Source organism: Sceloporus undulatus, chromosome 2 (genome assembly GCF_019175285.1).
Source record: "Sceloporus undulatus isolate JIND9_A2432 ecotype Alabama chromosome 2, SceUnd_v1.1, whole genome shotgun sequence".
Taxonomy (NCBI): Eukaryota; Metazoa; Chordata; class Lepidosauria; order Squamata; family Phrynosomatidae; genus Sceloporus; species Sceloporus undulatus.
The window spans coordinates 139,548,684-139,575,300 of NC_056523.1; the positions used below are offsets into that span (position 1 = coordinate 139,548,684).

Consider the following 26,617-nt stretch of genomic DNA (forward strand, 5'->3'; position numbering starts at 1 on the left):
TCAGGAACAAGCTGTTCTAGAACATGGCCACATAGCCTGAAAAACCCACAAAAAAACTAGGGATGCCGGCCATGAAAGTCTTCAACTTCATATTATTATTTATTATATACCTATCCTCAGTGCAGTTTGTCCAGTTGCAGTTATAGCCACTACGGTCAGCACTTATGCATTTAAAGTCTCTCAGCCTTATGCCCTGTAGGTACATCTGAAATCCCACATAATGCTCAGTGCACCCAGAAAAGTGAGCTGTAGTCCACAAACAATAAATTGTGACAGTAAATAGGTTGCTCCTTAAAACGCTTTGCAGTAGTTTTCTCACTCAGACTGCTGCCACACTGCAGGACTGACACCGCTTTAACTATCATGGCTCCCTCCTATGGAAGCCTGGGATTTGTAGTTTGTTGTGGGCACCAGTGCTCTCTTGACAGAGAAGGCCAAGTATCTCACAAAACTACAAATACCTGAATCCCATAGTTTTGAGCCATGGAAGTTAAAGCGATGCCAGACCCCATTAATGTGTGGATGCAGTTTGGTTGCACTTGGAAAGGCTAATCAAATTATTCGTATTTCAAAGTGTTTCGTTGTGCTTCAAGCCTAGTTTTGTACAACAGATACACTTTGTATGGTGGTAGGGATTGCTATAACGGATTTGGAGGAGGTTTTGTTTGGTGAGCCTTTAAGTGCAAAACAGGGCTCTGGGCTTCCTTAGCTTAACTCTCTTGCCTGCCTGTTTACTGCAGACGGAGTTTTTTCCCTGAGATAGAGGAGCTTCGTTCCCAGGAGTATCAGTACTATGAGAAGAAACGGCAGGAGGTGCTGCAGAGGCGCCAGCAACAACTGGCTGAGCTGCCACAGAAGAGAAGCGCATCCTAGCTGGCCTTCACTCTGAGGAAGGGCTGAGACTGGACTGAATGGCTGTCCACAGGTAGCTGGGCAGTTTTGGCCTTCGCTGCACCTACAGTCGAGCAAGTCACATCCTAATGAATGAGTTGTTCCATGGAACAAAGTGATTTGATCTGAAGGATAAGAATTTGGGAGTGTCTTTCAAAATACTATATGGGTTGACAAGTGTTGTCTGTTCTACATATTTCCTAGAAAGAGCTATGTGAGTGTGTGTTTTCTTTATAATCAGAAAGCTGTTATGTAATTTTTCCACGTTTTCAGAAAAGATGAATGACAGACATTCTCATTGCATTGAGTTTCAGAATTATGTAATTCTGCATCCTGTACATGTATTTTTTTTAGAAAACATTCAGGGGTAGCTGTGTTGGCATTTAACAAATACAAACAAAAATCCATCAGTGATACCTTTATTGGCCAACCAAAATGCACAATATACTTGTTGCAAGCTTTCGAAGCTCCATGGGCTTCTACATCAGGCAAGATGGTACAAACCAAAAAACAACAATTGAAGATGTTAGTCAAATGCCTGCATGTTGTTTCAGACCTTAGTAAAGATGTTATGATGGGGAGGATATCTGACTGTTTTGAAACCCAATTGCTATCACAAATGAATTCTTGTAAATTGATTATTAATGGGGGGAAAGATGGGGAAATGGATAGCTTGATTGTAAGGCTATGGCTTAAGCTGTTTTATAACTGTTTAGTGTGAACCTCTTCCCCCCCTTTACCTTTTAACACACAAGGAAATGATAGTACCTACTTAAAAGAGTAAATAAAATACTTTAATAAGGGCTGCATGTGTTTGTTTTCTTTATCATTGGACAACAGCTGTGTAATTTTTTTCTGTCTTCAGAAAAGATTGATCACGGACATATAAGCATTTTACTGTTTTGAGTTTCAGAACTATGAAATTCTGAATCCTTGCTATCACAAATGAATACCTGTGAACTGATTACAGGAAAAAAGATGGGGAAATGGATAGCTTGATTGTAAGGCCTTTTGATCAAGCAGTGCTTTATAACTATTTAATGTGACCCTCTTTACCTCCTTTTACATTTTAACACACAAGGAAATGGTAATACCTACTTAAAGCTTTAGATAAAATACTTTAATAAGGGCTATGTGTACACTCTACTCCCTTTCATAGTTCTAAATACTGGGATTCATTTTTTAAAAAATGCTAATTATGTCAGTATAGTCAGACCTCAACTTTTGTGGGTTTAACTTCCAGGGATTCAATTATTTGTGACTTTGCAGTAGCCAGGTGACCCAGCAAGGGAGGAAGCCATTCAGGCTGAAGATGGAGAGTGAGCAGATGGACCCCTGGGTGGCTTTACACAGGACACAGAAGATGTTCCTGAGGTACCAATAACTGCTGCAGCTGCTTCTGCTTCTGCTTATTTATTCCAAAAGCAGAGCACATTCATACAACAGCTTCAAGTTTTGGGAAGGGGGCATCAGTGTGAATGTGCAGAAATGTTTCTTTGCGGCTGCTGCCACCATCCCCTTACTGAAGCTTGAGGCTACTGTGTGAATGTGCTCCTGCAGTGCTAAGTAGTTCACTACATCAGATAGGCAAAAATACATTAAAATAAATAATGGCTGTACAAGAACAGTACAATCTTCTTGCACCATTTCCACTCCCTTCACTGCAGGCTTCTGGAAGAACACTCCCATCAATCTGTATGCTAAGATAGATGAATGAAAGGTGAAGTGAGCTGAAAATCAATGAAAGAGCCAGCAAATAAGGGGATACACTATATGATTTCCTTTAAATAGGTAATGTCTGCTCTTCCAAATTGTTGCACATGCTTTGACCTGGAACGGGTGGTAACATTGGAAGCAATGACCTTGCGGGTGCATTGGATCAGACTGAAGGCTTGTCTTGTGCAATTGATGCTTGACAAAACATAGCTAGAACAGCAAAATACCTCTCTGCCCTGTGGCTTCTTAGTCATTCTTCAGAGAGAAACTACAGAATAAGGGCTAAAGTGATCCTCTTCTCAGTCCAGGAAAAGGAAAGTCTTTCTTTCCTGAGGGAGGATAGGTTGGCCATGTGCCCGGGTTACAAAGAACAGCCCTTTATTTAAAGGGTTATTTCAGAACATTAATGTATTTAATCTTCATCTACTTTAAAGATAACCATAGGAAGGAAAAAATCTCTGCTGCCTTCTTCTTCTCAAAAGAGGTAATGCACAAATGGTCTTGGTAATGCATAAATTATCATCCTAAACGGAAAAGAGGCATGGGGAGTGGTTTAATCCTTGCATCCCTCCAAGCTCCTAATGGGAGTGAGTGTTAGAAAAGGAGTGTGCTTGTATGGGGAAGACCTGGATGAATGTATGCTTGGTGGAGGAAGTGCTGACACTGCCAACCATAAGCACAGGCTTTGTCCACAGCTGGCACTGGGCATGAGTGCTGCTAGATTTGACCCTAGAGTAAACAAAAGCAAAAGTTGTCTACAGTTGATCAGCACAGGTAGCATTTCAGGGGCCACAAGTGGAAAAGAAAAATCGTCTTGCACCAGCAGGGACTGTTTGGCCTCCCTACAGCTGTTGGACTGCAAGTATGGCCTATCCAGTATGGCCAGTTGTGAAGAATTCTGTCACTTGTAGCCCCAAGGGACAAACCATTTTTACCTCTACTCTAGGGAAATTCAGACCTAAATCCTGTTGCTAAACCCAGCTAGAGTGCACCCACTAAAGCCAAAGACCCAAAGGATCTTCTAGGCAGGAATAAGGTCTGCCTTGATTCTAACTATGAGCAAGGGCTTGCTTGCGAGAAGGCTGGTGAATGCAACAGAGAATGCCTCAGAGACAGAATGGGGGAATGGTTAAGAAGAAGCTCTTCTGTGCTGTTTTCAGATCACATCTAGTGATGAAGAGGTGTTTGTGATCCCCTTTGGGCAAGCAGTTGAGATGAATCAGAGTGAAGGGCACATTAAGTGTCGGTGAAGCCCCCTGCCTTCTCTGCACAAAACGGCTCATAAGATACCTTATTTGTCATCAGGTGTGTCAGGCATGTTGCTTAACATAATTTAATATTTGCATTTGTCATAATCTTTTATTCTAAAAATCTTTGCTTCATGCCAGCTGATAAGTACCACTAGAAGGACTTTGCTTAAGATGTTTTGAAAAAGCTATCATGCCAGTGAAAGATCTTGGGGAGAGGGAGTGACTTCTTAGAAATTTGTTTCCCCAACTTTGCCAGGTTACAATGTTGTAAAATAAAACTCATTATGTTTAGGTTACTTGGCTTTTGACTGTAATTAAAATTTCCCTGCCTGCTTGCCTCCCTAGAAAGTCTGAAGAAACCAGTTCTGCTTAAGGGCTTATGATCTAGCAGAACTTGACTTTCATAACCTAATGACTTTAAATCAATTGAAAGGAATCTTTATGACTTGCCTGATCTTTAAGAACCTGAACTGTACTTCCAGCACTAGACCCGTTCTAACGCAAGGTCCAGTATCAACAGCACAATTTATTTTCTTATTATAATTTTTACTTCACTCTAGTTTCTTGCTAGGGAAAAAGCAAGATGTACAAGTAAAAATAATGTGGTAGAAGTGAGACAGTAAGGAGGTTTGGTCATCACAAAGACTGCAAGAGAAAAAGGACAAAAAGTCTGGTACTGCTTAAAGGAAATGGAATAATAATTTGCAAACAACTAGTGCATCTTAGCTTACAAAGAAGGAGTATTTCATTCAAAAACATAACAGCTGTTCATAAATATTACATTTATTTCATTCAACATCAGATTTTTTTTTGTCAGGGCCATGGGTGTTCTGGATCCTACATCTGAGGGGAGAGTGAAAGGTCTACCCTTGGGAAAGGAGATCTAATGTTGTTGGATGCCTCCTCCAAGCCACCATGCAAACCTCCAGAGCCCTTGCTTCTCTGGTATCAGTGATCTGATTTCAGTAGAGACAAAAGATGTGAGAGAATTCTGGGCAAAACCCTGAAAAAGAAAGGGTGGGGGAATGCATAGAGAAATGATAGACATTCTAAAATACAGTACCTGGCTTAATTTAGCAGTATGCTAAGGGATTTTGTATCACTTTTGTGACTAACTGTGCAAAAGAGGCTGTAGCATAAACTTTCATAGACTTGGTCTACTTCCTCAGGTGCAATCATTTATGTTTGTGATCATGTACAAAAAACACCTGAAACAAAATGTTCCTTACTACTTAGCTTCTTTATTCAGAAGGAGGAGGGGAAAGAGATTTGGTCCCTTCTCAAATGATACATTCTAAAAGAGGAAAAAGCATAATACATTCTTTAAGCCTGAAATAAACAAGCCCTTTATGTGTGTTACAGTTAAAAAGCCTAAAACTCTGCCAATTTTCTTTAACTTTCTCAACTTTACAAAAGTTACTAAGTGCATTTGTCTTAATATATTACACATTGTAAAAAAAAGAATCTAAAGATATAACTATCAATTTGAATCAGTATGCAAAAGGATCTTGTAGCACCTTTGAGACTGAGGAGTTTATCAGACAAGGGAAATTGGAAGTATAATCCAATGGCAATCTGAACGCAATCATGGGGTTTAACGTTATTGTGTGATAACCCACTACACGCAAATTCGGGCAATGGGAAGTCAGTCCGAACAGAATCATGTGGTTTCACGTTATTGCGGGATAGACTGACACATGCAAATTTGGGCAATGGCATGCTATTTTCGGGCAATGGGAAGCCAGTTCAAACGCAATGCACGTTCACATAATTGCACTAAACTAGTGACTTTAAGTGAATGCATTCTGGCCCCACTTTTTCATTCGAATTTAAGAGAAATTCCTCCCGTTTGATAAACTCCTGAGAGAAAGAAAGAAGTTGGTAGCATGAGTTTCCATAGACTGAAGTCTACTTACTCAGATGTATGGAGTGAAACACTTTAGTCTCAATGGTTCTACAAAATCCCTTTGCATATCTTTAAAAGATTTACAGGTAAAAATTTATAGCAAATAATGCACCATTTTTGGTAATAAACTGGCCACAGTCCTGAAAGCAAAATGTTACTAAGTGCTTTAGGGTCGTGTGTCCTACATCAATGTCAATTCTTTGGTCTACTGTTAACATTCTGTGTGACTCACTCCATAAATGAAAGGGCCTCATTCAATGTCTGTTACATAAACACCACTGCAGTGATATTTTGTAGATATTCAGCCCCTAACGGTTTGCATTTTTATTAATAATGTGAATTTATTCTTGTCCCATGGTGGATACCTTAGGTACATCTAATTCAGTCTAAACCTGTTGGAGACAGCAGGAGTGGGGGATTCTATGCATATCTGTTTAGTTTGGTGTGTTTAGTTATTATAAACACTTAGCTTTTCTTCTTTCCACTTGGGGCAGCTTTTCTGCCCCAAGTGAGACACATATGTTTTGCATGTGAAGTAAGCATTGTTCAGTGGTGGCAAGGACAATAGTGGGTTTAACTTGCCTTGAGTAAACTTTCTTTTATAATGCTTAAGATTGAAATCTTATGCACATAAGCTGCACTGAACTTCACTGAATATACTTTCAAGTAATCAAAGAAAAGATCTTGAGAGAAGGCTAAGTGTCCCTCTACAGTAGTTCAATATTTTGCTTCCAACACAACACCCAGCCTGATGCTTCTCTGATACTTTAAAGCAGGGCTCAAAATATTTTTTTTTTAAAAAATGATAACTTCTAGAATCTCCCAGGCAGTATGACCAGTGGCTGTGTTGGCTGAAAAATTATTCTTAAGAGTTGCGCAAGAAATCAATAGCTCACTCCTGTCATTCTCAATATTTGCCTGCCTCTAGGCATAGAATTAGAGACCCAGTATGGTGTTGTGGTTGGAGTGTTGGACTATGACTCTGCAGATCTGGGTTCAAATCAACACTCAACCATGGAAACCCACTGGGTGACTTGACCTTGGGCAAGTTGTACTCTCTCAACTTCAGAGGAAGGCAAAGGCGAACCCACACTGAACAAATCTTGCCAAGCACACAACAACAACACAGAATTGCCATGTATATTAAATGTTGTTAGAAAAGTGCCTGCAACAAATTTAAAACCCATTTGAGTTAGCAGCTCAAATATGCATACAAGTAGACTGCAGGTCTGTTTTCTGCATGTCCTGTTTCAGGCCTAAACATAGCATTGGGTACTCTACTTATAAAATGGCTCTTTTACTTTCTATCTCAACCTCTACTTTGTTCCTCTATTGACAACATTCATAAATACTGGCACACAAATAATGTGAAAGAAATCCAAACATGTTTTTAGTATGTAAAAACATTCAAGTCTTGTAAAGCTTGGTGACCTGGGCTTCCAGATTGGGTGTGTATACATGTTCGTGCATGTACATATATGCTGAATATATGCTTTAGACATTCAATCTTCAAATATGGAAAATACATCCTACATCCCATCCCACCCCATCTACCCCAGAAAACCCAAGCTCCATAAGTAAACTAACCCTTGATGGCTCTGCTTGGCATGTAGCTGCTAGCATGAAGTGGAAGCCCCGAAGCTTCATTGCTCAAACACAGTTAAACACACACACCTTTCAGAGCCCACCAATGAAGAACCCACATTCATCTCCATATAGGGCTCCCTTCACCTAAATTATCAGAGGAGGTTTTAATCCTTCTCTAGCAGCTTCTACACATGTTGGCTCATATTAGTGGCCATAGAATGAAATGGATTTTGAACTATCCTGCCTAAAGTGAAGCTTCCCCTTAAAGTGATGTGTTTAAAGAGTAAAAGTAACTCATCTGCTTGACCAACTGTCTTGCTAGCTATTGGTAAGCCAGCTGCAAAAAGTTATTCTGCAACTCCCAAAATCTCCCACCCTGTGGCCATGCTGTGTGTGTGGGATTTTGGGAGCTGTAGCCCAAAAAGTAACTTTTATCAGCCCTGCTCCTGCACATATGTGGCTTAATCCTGAAATAAGGTAAATTGGCTGCCTCATGAGACATAGCCTGGGCACTCTCTAAGTGTGGCACCCATACCACGTTCAAGTGGATGCTTGTCAAAACCACAATAAAGTGAGGTGGGACTGTTATGTTCATATACAACTCTCATCCAACTCAGTAAAGTTTATGCAAGAGATTGTGGCCCATGTTAATTTAGCTAGGGAAGGAATACCACTTGGTTCTTCTGCCTCAAGCTATGTTTTGGACCAGGCATCCTTGCAGATTTCCTCAGTTCAAATGTGATACAACAGCAGGATTGCAATGACTTTCTTATCTGCTTCTATGTCCAATGACCTTTAAAAATGCTTTTTCTGACTATGACAGAGTTTCCTTTCCTACCTCTCAAAACTGTTTCAGACGTATTCACAAAGTTTAAAGTCAGTGTTTAGTGAGATATCAGAAAACTGTAAGAATGGAATGTGAGACATAGGTCTAGAACTGTGAAAAAAAAAGCAAGCAAAATCTGAATTAAAGCACAGCTGTGTTCCAGTTCAGCCATGGCTGTTTTAACAAGGCTAGGGCCAGTAGATCAATTTCAGAAGATCTGGCAAAACTAGCTACAAGTTTCCCCAGTCAACTCAGTATGGTTCCTGGGTCACTTCCAGAGCCAATCTTACCATGAAACAATCATTTTAGGAAAATGATTGCAGAGAAAGCATCATTTCCCTAACAACATGTTTTTGCATGTAATTTAAGAAAGAGACATCACTACAAAACAGTTTTAATTCTGACCTTTTGCTTTAGACATGCTGGTAGGATAGCACTTGCCATCCTTAATTTTTTTTACACTGATATATGTCTACCTAGGTGTCAGTTTACTCACGTGTAACTTATTAATCCTTAGATAGCTTATAGACCTCTTTCTAAATTGGGTTTATAGACTAAAGACACAATGAAGATGAAGTATCAATGAGGATAAGATCAAGCTAGTTGTACAACTGCTAGTGATCTAATGCGGCAAAACACAACTGCCTCTTTTGATCAGCTGTCACCCTTTCTTTACTGTAGCATAAATTTCACACAGGAACCAAGAGGATTTAAGACACTATTGACTAGATATACAGGCACTTCGGAGCTAACCGGTTTTTCATCTGAAGTCTCTTTTCTTCTTTTTGTTGCTCCCCCAAACACCCTTGAAATGCAGAAATGACTCACTTTGTTTGGTAGCATATATATTCCCACTCATCCCTGATGTGGCTTTGATGAGTGAGATAAATTATATATTCATAGAGTAACTGGCCTCAGATTATACAGCAGGAATGAAAAACTCTGTGTAACATTCAAGGAGCCTAACAGTAAGGCCCCCATAAAGAAAAGTTCTTCCCTTGTGCTTGAAGATGGGTCATTCAGCAGACTTCATCTGTGGCAAACGGGCCTGTCCATAAACATTTTGTAAATCTCATATAATTGTCCCTTCCTAGACTGGCCTCTTTATCAGGGGACAATTCTAATTCATAACCCAGTGAGTGAATAAGTCCTTCCATTTTTATACACTGGAATATGTAATGGAAACCTGATGATCATTACAAAAATGCTCAACTTCAAGTAATATAAACAATTGATTGCCACAGGACATTGTCTTCCTTTGACCCCATGGCTTGCATCACAAACATTCTGTTTAAAGTGCTTTTTGGATTTCTGGATGGATAATAATAATAATAATCATCATCATCATCATATTGTCTGATCTAGATCCTGCATCTAGAAACCTGAGCCCAATGCAGTTGAGTAGAAAGTTGAAGCAGGAAGCAGGTGGGCACCAGAGAGAGAGATTGAGGAGGCACTTGTTTTTCCCTTCTGCTCCCAGGTTGCTTGCAGTTGTGGGGAATTCAATGCTTTTCCAGGTCCTTTGGATTCAGATGCTTGTGACACAGATGATTGCAGGAGGGCCATTTCTGTCAAGCTCCAGTTCAGTCGGCACTTCTGTGTATTTGCCCTTGGATGGGTTCTCAGGGGGTGGCTTATTAGTTTCTTTCAATTTGTCTTTTGCCTCCATGGTGCAGAAGCTAAGGCCCATAAAGAGAGCTGCTGATACCATGAAGAAGCTGGAAGCATAGAAGACATAACGATAATGGCCTAATAAATCCACTAGAAGCCCTAAAAACAAAAAGAAGAGACATAAAATCAGCCCCAAACATGTTGAAATACCCCTTTAAACATCTCAATATGATTCCTGTCTTCTCCAAAACAATCCAAAAAATAGTTACCATCAACAGAGGATCTCATCAAGCACAGAGCACAGCTGTCTTTCCCCCCCCTCTTCTTCCCTTCTCTCCCCAGTCAAAGGGTGTATCATTTATTCAGGGCTGGGCAATTTGTGTTCCACCAAATGTTGGACTGCTGCTCCCATCATCCCTCACCACTCACTATCATCCCTCACTGCTGACTAGGGCTGATGGGAGTTCCAATCTAACAACATTTGTAGGACCACACATTACTTATCTCTGCTTTGCTACAAACCTCCCTTCCCACACCCAAAATACATTTTTGGAATTAGGCTTCATTGAGAATTTGAATGATTCTCTGCTAAAAATCTTTAAAAGACATGGATGATTCCACAAGTTCTATGATCCTTAGAGAGAAGGAATGACTAATTTTAACACTATGGCACAGATATGACTAAACTTGTGTATTCTAAAGTGACTGATCTTTGCTACCATGATTTCAGCCACAGTCCACCACCACCTGATCATAACTAATGACTATTTATACAGAATGAGCTCTCTGGTTTGAAATGTGTTGTCAGGTAGATTGGAAGGGGGCGTGTGAACATCCAAATCCCATTTCAGCCACTGAATTAGTGAGCTGTAAACCCCAGTCACTCTAGCCTCAATTCCTCATCTATAAAATCAATCATCCCAACTGCCATTGCCCTGGACTTGGTGGGAGAGAAGAGCATCTGCTGGACTTGATCCTTTGTCTCATTGCCATTCCCTTTTCCTTGTGGTTCCTGTCTTATTTGGATTGTTAAGTCTAAAGGTAGGGAACCGTCATATCTGAACTCTGAAAGCCTTCATGCCTGAAGAGTGTGGGGTGGTGGTAATAAATACACTAAATAAATAAATAATACAGATAAGGAAGTCATATCTATATCTATGACAAAGATACACATGATGGGCTACTAATAACCTGCTATCAGTGGTTTCCAGGCTATTTGTCATGCTGAGAGTGATAATTTGAAAACATTATGCTTCATGTTCCCATAATGTTAGAGGCCCTCAGGCAGGCACATTAGATCATAAGCACTGGAGTGCTCACAATTCCAGTCCTTTCTTGCACATCCTTTCATTTTACCTCCTCATCAGGGTCTCCATTTCCCCTCACCACTCTTATTCAACTGTCCCTTCAGTAGCCTCCCCTTTGTTCCAACATCCCTTCTTCTCCCTCTCCTTGTCATTTCCCTTTTGTTATCTTCTTGCACTCCATATTTTGCCTGTCCCATACCCCATCCTTCCCTTCCTTATCCAAAAGCATTGGTGCAGGGTTTTTCAACATCTTTTGGAACCTGACATCTGAGTGGCATATCCAGACAGCTTTACATTTGGTGATCAGATGGAGTTTCAAAATTTGGAATTCTTATGGTCTGGATCGGTAAGGTAATTCAGCAGATCCAGGGCCAACAGCTCATATGGTCTCTGTTAATGATAAGGAATATGTGGGCCTCTGTTTGGCTGCAACTCCCACAGTCTTTAGCTATTTTGGCTAAAACTGAAGGGGGTTGCATTCCAGTAGCATAGACTGTAGTGCAGTCTAGGGCTAACACAGGACTATGAATAACTGGCTTTCTACATTTGTCAGAGGAGCAACCAAGAAGAGATAAGGGGAAACATATAATCACCGTAGTTCCAGGACCAGAAACTCTGAACCCCTAACTCCCTTTGCCTTTCTACATTTTCACATTCTTTACTCTTCTTTTTTCCCATTCAAGTTAGAAGAACCGGGATAAGAGCTCCACTGAAGCCTTCATACTCCTAACATAGTTTTATTCTGAGTTGTTCAAGATGTCTGGGCCCACTTTACTCAAAGACACAAGTGATTTTTCCCTGAATCTTGACTAATGAATAGGTTCTGATGTAAGCCTGCACCAGCATCTCACAGCAATCCACTTAACAGAATATATACTAGCAGACAGCTTGATCTGTTTCTTATCTGAAGCAGATTTCAGACCTACCCAGATTTTAACATCTGTGTCTGATTCTAGCATAGCATTTGTTATTTCTTTCCTGTGTGGCCTTTGGTCTATTTTTAAAAATAAAATAAAATAAACCCAGGCTTTTATCTGCCATATCACAGTTTGCTCAGCAAAGAGTCACCCTGTTTACCAAAACAAAAGGGAAGGGGAGGGGAGGAAAATGGAAGAAATCTTGCATATGGAACTTGTTCATTTTCTTTGCTTCATAAGGTCTTGAAATAGGTTTCTCAATATTGAAATCAGCTGCTTGCCTAAGGCCCCAGCAGTTATTCTTTTAAAGATGAAGTGATTTCCCTTCAGGGTAGACTATGACAAAAGCCAGAATCCTGTTCACAACTCACCTGCAAGAGGGGGTCCTATGAGAATAGTGAAACTCTCCAAGATAGTGAAGAGTCCCAAGGCACTGGAGAACCTGTCCATTTCTACCACATCCATTAATACCTGGAAGATAAGTGCTCCAATGACACTCATGGACACACTATAGACCAGGCAGTAGAGAACAAGAACAGTGTACTCAGCTGAGATGGCACAAATAAGATTGCTCAAACCATTGAGCATGACAGCCATGCTAAAGAGATAGATCCGCCGGCCAGTGAAGATACTGAGGCCTGAGAGCAGGCCAGCCATGGGCCGCATGAATATGTTGATGAAACCAATGATAGAGATGAGGAGGGCAGCCTTGCGCTCCTCCACTCCATTCAAGGTGGCATAGGGCACCAGGTAGATAAGTGGCAGCACAAACCCCATCACCATCCAGGACACTCCAATGGTGTAGATCTGGTAGCCTTTGTTCTTGCAGAAGATGTCAAAAGCGAGGTACTTCTGTAGGATCTGGAAGCAAGCAGCCCACTTGGATGGATGCAGAGGCTCGTCACAACACGAGGTGCTGCCGTTGGACAAACGTGCCCCTTCTCTTGACTGCTCAGGGCAGGACTTCAATGTAGGGGCAGGTGGCTTGTCTGGGACTGGCCTCATCACAGCTCCACACACACAGCAGTTCAACAGCACTCCCCCAAAAATGAGGAAAGTATTTCTCCAGCCCATCTCATCAAGCAGGTACTGAGAGATCAGTGGCCACAGAGTCAGGCCGATGGAGACGCCCGTGGAGGCCAGTGCATTGGCAAGGGCTCGCCGGCGTATAAAGTAGTAACCAAGTACAGTGATTCCTGCCTGGAAGCTAAAGCACGATCCCAAGCCTTTAAAAGAAGAAAGAAGAGATAGGAGCATGTGGACTTAGAATATGCTGAACTCAGAGAAAGAGGCAGGCAGGCAAAGAATTTATCTAGCAGCATTTATCTCAAATACAGTACTAGGTATTTATCAATCTGTAAGCCCAGGGGCACTACTGAGGGGGAACAGAAATAAGATATATTTTACCTCAGTTTATTGCTTCTATGAAGAGGATGTTCCCAAATGGTGGATTTTGTAATCTGACCTATTCTTATGATCTTTAAGAATTATTAGTATAAGGAAAAATATAAGCCTCTAACCTAGGTATGCCGTCTCTTTATGAGAAAAAGGAGTGTGCATGTGTGGGAAGGGAGTGACTGTTGTTTAAAGACAGCTCTTTAGTTATGAGATGCTTAGGAAAAAAACCAGCAAATTCTTTTTAACCAATGTTGCTTAATGCTAATTCAGTTATGACAGTGAGCTCTTCAGACCTTGCTCAGAGTTTTACCTTCCGCTGCTCTTACTGACATTTTTTTTGCTGTCTGGCTGAAATCTACAATAGTATTCAGGAGTAATGCAAGCTTGTATTATCACCCCCATACTGGAGAGAGCTGGAATAAGGTTATACAGATTTCACTAATGTTTTTTAGAACTGAGAGAATGGCTGAACCAGGATCACAATCTGTATACTCAGGGTACAGTCCAATAAATACCTTCCAGGAATTAAATCCCAATGAACTGAGTAAGGCTTACTTCTGAGAAGACATACCTAGTTCTGCACTGTGGTACAGCCACTATGCAGTAACATCATATGCTGCTTGCTATTTGGATGCATGTTATTACAGGGTGAGAAAGTTTGTAATGTGAAACTAGAATTAAGATGACATATAGCACACTAGCAATACTCACCAGTAATGAATCCAGCTGTTATGTACAGTTGGCTAATAGACTTGGAGAAAGCACTGGCAACCATGCCCACGCCACTGAGAAGACCTCCCAGCATGACAGTGACCCGACAGCCAAATCGTTCCACCAAAATACTACAAAGGGGCCCTGAAAAATAAATACTAGGATTAGAGCAGGAGTTTCAGTTGCATAAGTACAGCCTCTGTCAAAGAAGCTCCTTTTCACAAAGTCTTTTCATGACAGCCCTTTTGCTCCTTGTTCTCTATCTAGCTGGAATGTTTTTAGCAGCACTAGCATTGGGAGGATGGTTAAGGAGGGCTGGAGAAATGCAGATTTTTGGTGTCAGGCTGCAGCAGCGCATCTGCAGTAAACAATGCAATTGCGTCAGAGCTGGAAAAGAACGGGATTCTACTCTAGCTGGTCCTACTATAGCTATATGTGCTTGACTACAACAGGCAAGATAAACAGCAACTGCCTCCAGATTCCCTTACAAAGCATGTGAAAACAGCAAAACAGAGACAAAAAGGGAGAGCAAATAAATCTACCTCACCAGCTCCCCCAGTATGTTTTTTAAAAATATGGATCTGTATGTTTGGCCACCAAAATGTAACTAATAAGAAGAATGAACTAATAACTAATAAGAAGAGCCAGTTGAAAGAAAAAGCCACCCCTGGATGCATTATGGAAGAAAACTTCAAGTGTGCTCTATAAGTGTTTTGGTTTACTTCTGCAAGGCTTACCTGCCCTTGTTATTTCATTTCACATGCACATATTGTTAGTTTTGAATAAAGAGTTTGCTGAAACATATTAATCTGCTCTTCTTTTTTGTGGTGTAGGAACCTATCCTTATTCTTTCCATGCTGCTCTTGCCTCTGGTAGCAACTTTTCTGTTAAAAAAGTAATGCCCAGGAATGCATCTACTTTGTTAACTGAAGTTAACTTTGTTAATGGGAGTTTGTGTTATTACCCAATGACATGTCCATTACTGTTTATGCATGGGACACAAATAGAAGCATGCAGGGGTGTGATAATCTTCCTCCCAATCATGCTATTACCACGATTTAATCACAATTTAATGATGTATGCCTCCCATGTGAAAAAGCCCACACTCGCATTGTACAAATAATAGTGCTATATTCCACTGTAAGTATCATGGCAATATCATTTGGAATTCTTGGGTTGTAAGTGTTATGGCAATATCATTTGGAATATCTTGTGAGATATTTAGCCTTCTCTGTCAGAGACCTCCAGTGCCATAACAAATCCCAGAATTCCACAGGATGCTGACATAGCAACGCAGAATGTGAGTGTGTAGAGTGAGAGGGCCTTAGGTGGCTTCTGAATGTGAAATGGGGAGTACCATCTTGTCTTTTGCTTCAAGCAGGAACATGTCTTGGGATCACCTGATAATGGTGACTATGGAGAAAATAAAGTGGAGACTACCTCTATGTAAAGAAGAAAAGCTAACACCATAAAAGTAAAAAGCAGCATTAATTACAATGTAGGAAAGAGAGGACATGTGAACAACAGCCTCAGGATGTAGGGAACACAGAGCTGGATTGTACTGTGAGGAGCATAATAAGCGACTGATATATTTATAAAATAGGCTGAGTTCTTAATAAGGAACTGGAAGGTTATTTGAAGAAATTTAGGCCTGATACAGACAGGCCAAAATAAAGCTGCTTCGAGTCACTTTGCAAGTATGCTGTTTAAAAGTCCAGAAGCCGCACCAAAGCCATGCTCCAATCCTAAGGACTGGAGTGCAGCTTTGGCGCAGCTTCCAGACTCTTAGGACGCATGCATCATTGAAACACCATACCTCCAAAGTGACCTGAAGCAGCTTTATTTTGGCCTGTCTCTATAGGGCCATAGTTTGTTTAGCAGGAGCAAAAAACTAAGGTCCTTAGTTTGTGGTACACTAACAGTCCTAGATAAATTACAGTCAGTGCTCTGTAGCCATGAATTCTATATCCACAGATTCAACCATCTACAGCTCTCTCTCTCTCTCTCTCTCTCTCTCTATATATATATATATATATCCCAAAAGCAAGCCCTGATTTTACCATTTTGTGAGGGGCACAATTTTACTGTTGTTGTTGTTGCTGCTGCTGTGTACCTTCAAGCAATTTCTGACTTATGGCAATCCTAAGGTGAACCTTTTGTAGGGTTTTCTTGGCACATTTCTTCAGAGGGGATTTGCCATTGCCATCTTCTGAGGTCGAGAGGGTGTGACTTGTCCAAGGTCACCTAGTGTGCTTATATGGCTGAACCAGGATCCAAACCCTGATCTCCAGAGTCCTAGTCTAATACTTAGACCACTGCACCACAATTTTGCTACACTCCTGTATATAATGGGTCATGAGCATCTGTGGATTTTGGTATTAATGGGGGGTTTCTGGAACCAAATCACAGCAATACTAAGGGCACACTGTACTACTACAATGGCCAAGCTATGGAGCGCCTCAGCACCTCATATTTACAATTCCTAATATAAGATAGAATAACTTTTCACCTGAGAGATATCCCTCAGGTAATAAGAATTTCTTCACAGGGATCCCGTTTAACAACATTAGACAGAAGTACTCCCTCAGGGAATAACTTTCTCAGCAAGCTGTAAAAGATAAGAGGGAAGTGAGATACATCCTTTTTGTGATTTACTAAGTGCCTTCAGTTACTATTCTTTTCTGACTTTATTCTGTGTTATTCCTTTCTGTGAAAGAAGGTTTTTTTTTAAAGTGAGAAAGTCAAATGGATTTCATCTGAATAACTCCGGTAAAAGAAAATTTATCTGGAAAGTTTCTCTTATTACTTTTATCTCTTGTCAAAGGCAAAATTTCTGGAGCTAAAGGGCTCCCATCGTGGCTGGCGGTGAAAGCAGATGTCTGTGTATGTGTAAAGTGGTGTGAAATAGAGGCCCAAAACAGATGGGCCAAAAATGCCATGCTGCTGCCAATATTAGGGTTCCGGAGCATGCAGCATCTGCACACTCTGGAACCCTAACACATATGGACAACACCATCTTTATGTGGTGCTGTCCATATGTGGCGCGTGTGCATGATGCAAGCATGATGCCATGTCCACACCACTTTTTCACATGTATGTACCAGGCCAGAATTATTTCTGCAGTGCTCATGCAGCCCAAGAGGGAATTTCAGCAGGTGCAACTTCTTTTGTATCCAGGTAACAATGTACTAGCAGAAAGGGAAAAACATAGCCTATTTGAAGCCGAGGCAGGAAGAAGACTGAGAGATGGTGGAGGATGCTCCCTTTGGTAGTGACTCCCTTGAAGTCTGTTTCCTGCCTACCAGAGCAATGCTATGGAATTCTGGGAAGTGTAGTTTATTGTGGCACCAGAGCTCTCTGACAGAGATGGCTAAACGTCTCGCAAAACTACAATTCAGAATTTCATAGCACTGAACCATGGCCATTACAGTGGTCTCAAACTGGATTATTTCTGCAGTGTGGATGCAGCCTTGCAGACAACATTTAAATGTACAGAAACCCTTTCCAATTTTCAGTCTTGCAATATTACTTTGAAATCACACCCTGTCAGCCTCAGAGGAAAGCAACAGTCAACCTTCTCTTAATAAATTTTGCCAAGAATTCCCTACGATCAGGTTACAGCAAGTTAAGAGTCAACTTGAAGGCACATAACAACAGCAGTTCAAGAACAGATAATCGACACAAGGCTTATAAGGTAGGCTTGTTCCCACGTCTCTGACAGAGGTTTGGTTTGGAGAAATTTATTACATTATTCAGTGTGGCCACTTTGTGAAGATTAAAGGTCTGCTAAAGAAATGGGAGCGGGCTCTGTTCCCCAGCCTCACCTACACAGGCAGCTTTTCTGAGTTCTTCCGTACGGGCCTCGAGAGGCTGTCAGCTCAGCCACAGGGCCTCACCTGGGACAAGTCAAACACTAGCCTGTTTCCTCCTGTGTAGCCTTGGAGTCAGCATGACAGTGAAATTCTTAACAGCTCACGTTTTGACAGCACTGGTGTGCCTGAAACAAAACGTTCAGCCCAAGGTGGCACCTGGTTCCTTTCCCCATGGCCCACGTTGTTTGCAGAGTGAGCCCAGGGCAGAAACGCCCAACAGCAAATTGATACAAATTAGTCATTGCAAGGAAGGGTGGATATTCTGGGGACTATAATGGGTTTTTTCTTCACTTTTGCTCATACATACCCTAAACGTAAAGTGCCAAGCAACAGATAACAGAATACTAAATAGATATTTGCTTATTAGATTCTTATCCCATTCCTCTTTCAAGGAGCTCAGGGTGACATTCATGATTTATCTTTACAACATTCCTGTGAGGTGGGCCTGGCCCCTTTCTCGTTTGCATTGCTGGCACAGCCATGTAGAAGCCACGTCAGCAATGCATGCATGCAAAAGGAGCTCCATTTCAGAGCTCCTTCCCGCGACACTGAAAGGGCACCCCAAGCGCCCTGCAGTGTCGCTGTGACGTCATGCACACGATGGTCTGTGTGGAGGGGGCACATGCATGACGCCATCATCCCGCACTTTGAATGGACAGCGTGATTCCAAAATGGCGCCGTCCATACGAACTAGGGCTGGGGAGTGTGTGGTTGCTGTGCACTCCCAGCTCTAGTTTTGGCACAAGGATGGCGCTTTCACGCCATCTGTATCAGGCCTTATATTTACACCAAAAGTCAGGAATAAAGTCTCGCTGACCCAGTTTGTTGGGTAACTGTACAAGGGACATATCCTTAAACCAGCCTTTGAGTAATTAATGCTCTTGAGCAGAGGTGGGCAAAAGTGCAGCCTTCCATATAATGTTGGACTGCTTCTTCCAGCCTTCCTCCCCATTGGTTTAGCTTGGCCTGATGGGAGCTGCATTGTAAGAAATACCCAGAGGACCATACTTTGCCCACTCCTGTGCCATTTATTTAATTTATATCCAGTATTTCTCCCAGTTTGGAACTCGGTAAACTATAAAGAAATTGGGGGGAAAGTGCAGCTAAAACCTATTTGATTACAATGCTTTTTTAATTCTAGGGCTGAGAGAGTCTGACCTCTGGATAGCTCTTTCTATGTGAAGATTGACTGAAAATTCAGTAGTCCTCTCGATATTGTTGGAATGCTGCTCTCAGCATTCCTCTCCATTTGCTCTGGTAGCTGTGGCTGATGAGAAGTGCAGTTCAACAACATCTGGGGGAGCCACCTAACACTTTCCCCTGGACTGCAGTATACAACTGCCAACTTTTCTTTTCCTGGTAGAGCTCTGTGCTATATTGTACAGGCACAAGAGACTTGCCAGGAAAATATAAATAAAAGGATGGCACTCCTAATCAGATTTCTGGTTTGAGAATCTAAGGTACATGTGTCCCTTGCTCCCTTCCCCCGGCTCCAGCAACACATTATCCTATTATGAGATTATTCACTGTGACTGGTTAAACCTCTCTTCTTCCTTGACACTAGTTTATATAAACCTTCCAGTCACATGGGCTATGAGGGGGACATACATAGACCAGGAATTTGTCCAATCTGCAGCTACTACAGACAAGGCAAAATCATAAGGTCAAAGCCTTCTAATAATATGTTGCTGTTGTTTAACCGATAAAGTTGCACTGATTACAGAAGGAATGATTGATGGTCACCTCTTATTTCTCTGTAATGCCATTTCACTGTTTGTTCATGATTCTCCCACACAAGAAAACTCCCTTCCTTTGCTTGAGATGTGAACGAAATACAAGCTAGATGCACCCAACAGCACCTGTCTTCCCAAAGGGAACACTAAGCTAATAGGGTCCTCAGGTGTACAGGACGTGTCATGGTTGTTACTGGAATACCTTTGAAAACAGGTGAACTACACTGATACAACTGTTTGAGGCAGAATAGCATATGGATCTTATCTATGATTCTATGATTCTGTCATCTGTAATACCATTTCATTAATCTCACTGGTTGGGAAGGTACATCAAAAACATTTTAATAAGTAAACACCATACTAAAGTGGAGGGCTTTTTATACGGAATAGCAAAAACACATATGGCGGTGCCATCCATACAGTAATATAGGTAAAGGGAGATGAAACAGACAAACCAGAGCAGATGGGATTGTTGGGATTATAACCCAGATCGCCACATTTTTCTGTCAGGGCTTTTATTTCTTTAAGATCTACATTTTTGATCCTGCAACCCCTGCCCACTCATTTGTTTCTGTGTCCCCACTATTTCAAATCAGTGCTTTCAGACTCCATTCTTTCAGCTCAGCAGCTTGTTTTAATACAACCATTTGCCACAAGGTCAAGTACAATAAAAGTATATAGATTAATTCCTATTCTCAGCCTCCTGGCTGCTGCTACAAAAAAGCAACAGTACCTAAATAAAGGGTCATTCAGGAGACACTGGCAGACTCAGGAAATCTTTTTGACAGATCCGCAAGATTGCAAGTGTTGTCCTGAAATAAGGTGGCACTGTTGCTTCAAGAAGGAAGTGATGTCTGAGTCAGAATGTAGAATCATAATGTGGGGGCCTGAATGGGACAAATCCCCAAAGTAGTTCTCTGTAGTACAATAGTGTGCAACCTGTGACCGTCCAGCTAAGGTTACAAGGTGAAATTAAGGGCAAGGCTCCTGTACCTTTAATAATTGTGTAGAAGAGGGAATTTCAGCTTATAATACAACCAATACCTGCTACAATTCCCTCTTCTATGCTATCATTAAAGATACAAGAGTCCTGTCCCTTTTTTCACCTGGCAACTTTACATTCAAATGATCTTAGGCTGCAATTTCCATGATCTCTCACCATGTGCTAAGTGAGAAATGCAATGACAGCTGGAGGGCTATGTGTTGCCCCATAGAATATGATTTGCCAATAATTGGGTGTCCACCCACATTTCCTTGCAGTTTTGGTAAGGAAGCTCAAGCTAGTTAGGCAATATCTTCTAAAGATACTGTAGATACATATATTTTAACTCGGTGATGGATTGCCAGGAGTTATACATTGGCTTAGGTGCTTTTCAGGAAAAAAGGTGACCAATAAAAATAAAGACTCACCACCAGCATGTAGCACAGCTGTCATGATGGAGGGGAACCATGAGGTTTCACTGTTGCTCGCTTGGAAATCATACTGCAGGTCCTTGAAGAAGACCCCAATGCAGGAAGGAAAGCCCAGCGTCAAAGCTTGAACCAGCACTGTGGCTATCAAGACCACCCATGCCCAACCTCGATCCTGAACTTTGGAGACGCAAGGGGTTGCCTCTCCCTCATGGGGCATTTTCCCTTGGAGCGTTTTCTGAGTGCTTCTGATTAGAGGAAAGGAAACAAACCGTCAGCTGTTGCTTCAGTGCAAGAATGACAGAAAAGACATTGCTGAAAAACAGTCCATATTAGAAACAGAATTTTCTGTGTTCCTTTTAGACAGCCTTGCTGTTCTGTTCATAGGCTCCAGAAGTCACCAACTTGCTTGATGAAAAGCTGTGTCTTCTCCTCCTTTTATTTCACAAGATTATGAACGCCTCTGCTTTGAATGTTAGACACACCTCTAGGGAGGAAAGAACTAGCTTTATTACTCAGCACCATCTCTCCTCACCGGTGAGCATTCCCTTTCACCTGATTTGGTCTGCGGAGTCCCTTAGCTGCCTCTGTTTAACGTCATAAAATGCATGTGCCAAGAGGAGGAGGCAAAGCAGGCAAATGTCAAGTATAGTGAAAAAGTATATATAGTTCTGCTGAGGATTCATCTGAGTTGCAACATTTGCCCTTGCACAAGCTCGTCTCCTAGTTGCCCTCCTTGCTTCTGGGCACAATTAAAGGTGCCAGGTAGCTGGCTTTAAATTTCAGAATGGCATCCACCCAAAACTGCCCCCATGCTACTGTGCACCAGGGACGTAGCCAAGGGGGGGGGTTCTTGGGATCCGGACCCCCCCTTCTGTTAGATAAAATGAATGGTGTGTGCTGCTGCGCTGCCGCACCCAAGCCCCATTATAATGGTGGCACTTAGTCTGGACATGAGGAATTGTATTAAAGGGTCGCGGCATTAGAAAGGTTGGGAACCACTGATCTAGAGGGTTACATGATCCCTATCCCTGGACTAGAAAATAGCATTGATATACCAGTACAAAGAACTTTCTTTTTGTTTTTACACTCCACAAAAATCAAACACACACTCAAATCCAAGAGACATCTCCCAAAGAATGCTTTTAATATCACATGTGGAATATGCCTTGAAGCAGTGGTTTTCAGCCAAAGAGGCAGAAGAGGGACTTCAAATTTCTCATTCTTGGCCATGCTGACTAAGGCTTCTGAGAACTGAAGCTCAGTCACATTTAAACCTCCTGACTGAGAACCGCCACCTAAAACAGGCTATTCCTTGAACTGGGTTCCACAAAACCATGCCAAGATATACGAAGAACTGGGCAGAAATTCAAAAGAGACAACTAGCTGTTTCTTGGGAAATGCTACACCATGTTTTGCTGAATTGGAGACAGAGAAAGGACATACACCATATTTGCTCTGTCAATCAAAGGGAGGCATATGTATGGCCTTATATGTCCAGAGCAATGGTTCCCAAACCATGGTCCTCCAGGTGTTTGGAACTTCAGTTCCCAGAATTCCCAGCCAGCTTGGCTAACAGTCAGAAATTCTGAAACCTGAAGTCCAACACACACACCTGGAGGACCAAAGTTTGGGAACCACTGGTCTAGGGTGTAAATGGCCACCAGGAGATACAAAACAAACAAGTAACTTGATATTATCTATGTTTGGCCAGGACTGGTGTGGTTGGTTTGAAAAGGTGATGGGATCACAACCACTGCCAAACATGACTGGACTGATTTATTCTGTGATGGAAAGAAGAGAGGGAACCAGGTATGAGGAAATGGTAGGGAAGTATGTTCTGATGGTGGCCGGCAACTACAGTATATCTTCCATTACATTACCACTTTCACCACCATGGCTCAGTGGTATGGAATTTTGGGAACTGTAGTTTTGTGAGATATTTAGCCTTTTCTTTCAGAAAGCCCTGGTGTCACAACAAGCTACAAATTCCAGAATTCCATAGGACAGAGCTATGGCAGTTAAAGTGGTGCCAAACTGCATGATTTGTGCAGTGCAGATTACTCCAGAGTCTTGCAAACCAGGAAGGGTGTTAGCTCATGGGTATTTGGAGAACACACACTAGTTGTAGCCTCCCCCCCCCCCCCCAACTCCTGAAAATGCCATATTAGTGGGAAATCTAGCTGATTGACCTTTGAATTGAGAATGCTTTATACAAGAGCTACAGGGTGAGCAAAATGAGGGCATTGCCTTCCAAATTAAAAATTTGCAACTCCAAAGTAATTTTCCTTTACTCCCAAAATTTCTAGCATTGCAGAGATTGAGACACAAAATTGTTCACGCTACAACTCTCTTTTTTTTTTTTTTTGGGCTGTATTTGCATTTCCTTGGTAACTTTGCCAACTCTTTTTCTTTGGAGTTTATCACACAGGAGGAAGTTCTCTTAATTTTGAATGAAAAGAAAATGGGGCCAGAATGCATTCACGTGAATTCGCTAGTTCAGTGAATTTACATGAATTCAAATTGTGTTCGAACTGACTTCCCATTGCCCGAAAATAGCGTGTGGTGGTCTATCACGCAATAACGTTAAACCCCATGATTGCGTTCAGATTGCCATTGGATTATACTTCCAATTTCCCTTGTCTGATAAACTCCTTTGACTGCATAAATTGTATTGCAAAATTCTCAGCTGACATTTTAAGTTACTGAAATAATGGTAGAAATTTGGAGACAAGGATTTTTTTTTTTATTGGAAGAAGTAGAATTTCTAATGTGGAGTCAGCATGATGAGTGTTTGAGTATTGGAGGTTTGAGTGTTGGACTAGGACTTTGAAGACCAGGGTTCAAATCCTGGCTTGGCCATGGAAACCCACTGGATGACTCTCTCCGCCTCAGAGGATGGCAATGGGAAAATCCCTTTGAAGAAATCTTCAAAGTCAGAAACAACTTGAAGGCACACAACAATAACAAGGCTGACCTATCATGGGGTTTTCTCAGTAAGATTTGTTCAGAGCGGGGTTATCACTGCCTTCCTCTAAAGCTGAGAGAGTGTGACTTGTTCAAGGCCACCCAGTTGGTTTACATGGCCAAGTGGGCTATGTGGTGTTAGGACTGCCATAAACTGGAAGCAACTTGAAGGCACACAAGGCCAATGACAACAGCAACAACTATAGTAGCAACAACAACAGAATTCCTATGGAGCAGGGCACTTACTGCGCTCCCATAACCACAGCCCTGGGTTTATACCAGAAAGGTTTCTGCTAACCCTAAACACAACTCATGCTGGACACAAAAAGTTATAGTGCTCTTCCTGTACTCAAGGCTGGATTCCATTTAATGGTTAAAGTCACACACATTGAAAACAAGGAAATTAATTGCAGGCTCCATGGATTCCGATGCTTTCATGTTGCTTGGCAATAAGGCTAGTGCAGAACTATGAAAATACTTTGAAGCAGCACAGGCTATGTTCATTCTGCAGGATAGTTCCCAGGGCAAGGACAGAAAGCCACTAAAATTTGCATGGTGGCCCTCCTCCAGATGTTGTTAAATTGGGAAGAGGGATGTTGGGAGCTACAGTCCCACAACATCTGGAGGAGAACCAACACATTGCCCACTGGCTGATCCAGAAGGACCTACCTTGATATAGGGGACTTCTGAAAACACTGAACTCCAGGGTCTACTTGGGAGAATCATAGAATCTGTTGATATTTGGGACCAGGTTTCAAACTACTTGGCCTAATGGCAGGGTGCCAGGGTTGGAGCAGGGTAGGTGACGCGGGAGTAGGGTAGGTGACACGGGTGATCATTTCTTTTTGTGGTGACAACAGGAAACCAAGCGCAGGCAATGCACAACTGGCTCCTTTATGAGGCTGGGTTCTTTGCGCCTTAGGACATCCCACCCTGACCACACTGATCCAGGGTGACCCAGTGTCCTCCTTTTCCAGAACAGGTCCTACATTCCAGCCTTTCATTCTAGGAAGACTTCCCAAATGTCCTTCATTTTGAGCAGGACTGAGAAGCATAGATATATTATATTCTAGGAGCAACTTGAGCTTTTCTTTTATGTCCTCCAGTTTCTTGGACCACCCTCCACCTTGTGGTGCCTTCTTTGCAGGGAGGACATCTGGTCACCCTGCCTTGATCCCCCCCCCGCTCTCTCTCTCTCTCACACACACACACACACACTCTCACAACACCCTTCCCAGGGAGACCAGAGGTCCTCCTTCTCTGGGACATGTCCTACATTCCCAGCCTTCTGTCCAGGAGGTATTCCCAAACATCTTCCACTTTGAGCAGGACTTACAAGCAGGAATTGAGTGTTGGTTTTTTTTAAAGCTTCTCTTTGGTCATTTCCTATATGTTTTTTTCCCTTGAATGCCTTCCATTTTGTGGTGCCTGGTCCCTCTGGCACTGATCCCTCTCCCTCCCTCCCTCCCTCCCTCACACACACCCTCTCACACACACACACACACAACCCCCAGGGAGATCCCCTTCCCTCCCTTCCCAGAAAGTGAAAGAAAGATCCCTGGAGAGGGCTATGATGTGAAGGTCCTGCAATGGCTCCCCTCTCCTGCCCAGGGACTCTCTCTGCTCCCTTTCCCCCACGATGGCCCTTTACCTGCTGCTGCTCCTCCTCCTTCCCTGGGGCTTGGCTCCTGGCCTCTTCCCAGGAGGGCCCCTCCAGCAGCCAGCCAGGCTCCTTCTGCCTCCGTCCAGCGCCTTGACCGACCGAGGAAGGAGGAGGCTCCCTCGCAGACACACAGAGAGAGAGCAGGCTGCAGGAGCCCAGCCAAGGCAAGGCAAGGCAAAGCTGGCTTTCCTCCTTCCAGGTCACCACTGTCCTCCCAGACAGACAGCCAAGGAGCCTGGGCTTTTGGTTTGGCTTAGTTTTTGTTTTGTTTTGGATTTTATGTATTTCATTTTTTAAAATGCCGCCTTTCTCCCAGAAAGGGACCCAAGGCGGCTTACAGGATCATTTTAACAACACCACCACCAACAACAACAACAATTTAAAAAAAATTTTTTTTTAAATCAATGAAAGACAGACAATACAAACAGCATGAAATGACACCCCCTGAAAACATGACTGCAACAGGATTGCATGCAGAGAGGTCTTGCAGCACAGAAGTTGGCAGCCTTGAACTTTCTCCTAGGCTTTGTAAAGTCTTTTTTCCTCAGATACGTTTAAATGCACCCAAGGAAGCAGACTGAAGTCTAAGGAAAGCTCCTGCTGCCAACTTTCTTTCTCTGCCCCTGGCTTTCCACTCCATCAAATGCATCTGAGGAAGTAGACGAAAACTCATGCTGCCAAGTTCTTTCTTTCACATAGAAGTTTATCACATTCAAAGGAGATTGGGAGTATATCCCATAAAGATCCCTGTAAAACTGTATAATTACGGGTGAGGATTTCATACAACGTTGCACAAAACACACCATTAAAGTAGTCACAAAGCAGCATTAATGTGCATCTTTTTATTTTTGG

The 26,617-nt window shown here is 42.2% G+C and overlaps 1 protein-coding gene across 2 annotated transcripts; it reads right to left on the bottom strand.

The window, feature by feature from the left end:
* Positions 1 to 5,668: 5,668 nt before the first annotated feature.
* On the bottom strand, positions 5,669 to 25,854 carry SLC16A5 (solute carrier family 16 member 5). 2 transcript variants are annotated; one of them, XM_042455082.1, is made up of 5 exons: positions 25,754 to 25,854; positions 21,136 to 21,383; positions 14,121 to 14,264; positions 12,383 to 13,237; positions 5,669 to 9,946 (listed from the first exon to the last, which is right to left on the bottom strand). In XM_042455082.1, the coding sequence occupies exons 2-5, from the start codon at positions 21,353 to 21,355 to the stop codon at positions 9,705 to 9,707; spliced, it is 1,461 nt and encodes a 486-aa protein (XP_042311016.1). In that variant the 5' UTR covers positions 21,356 to 21,383; positions 25,754 to 25,854; the 3' UTR covers positions 5,669 to 9,704. The 2 variants fall into 2 exon arrangements, with proteins under 2 accessions (XP_042311016.1, XP_042311017.1); XM_042455083.1 differs by lacking the exon at positions 25,754 to 25,854 and having other exon boundaries at positions 14,121 to 14,278; positions 21,136 to 21,312.
* Between the last annotated feature and the right edge of the window lie 763 nt (positions 25,855 to 26,617).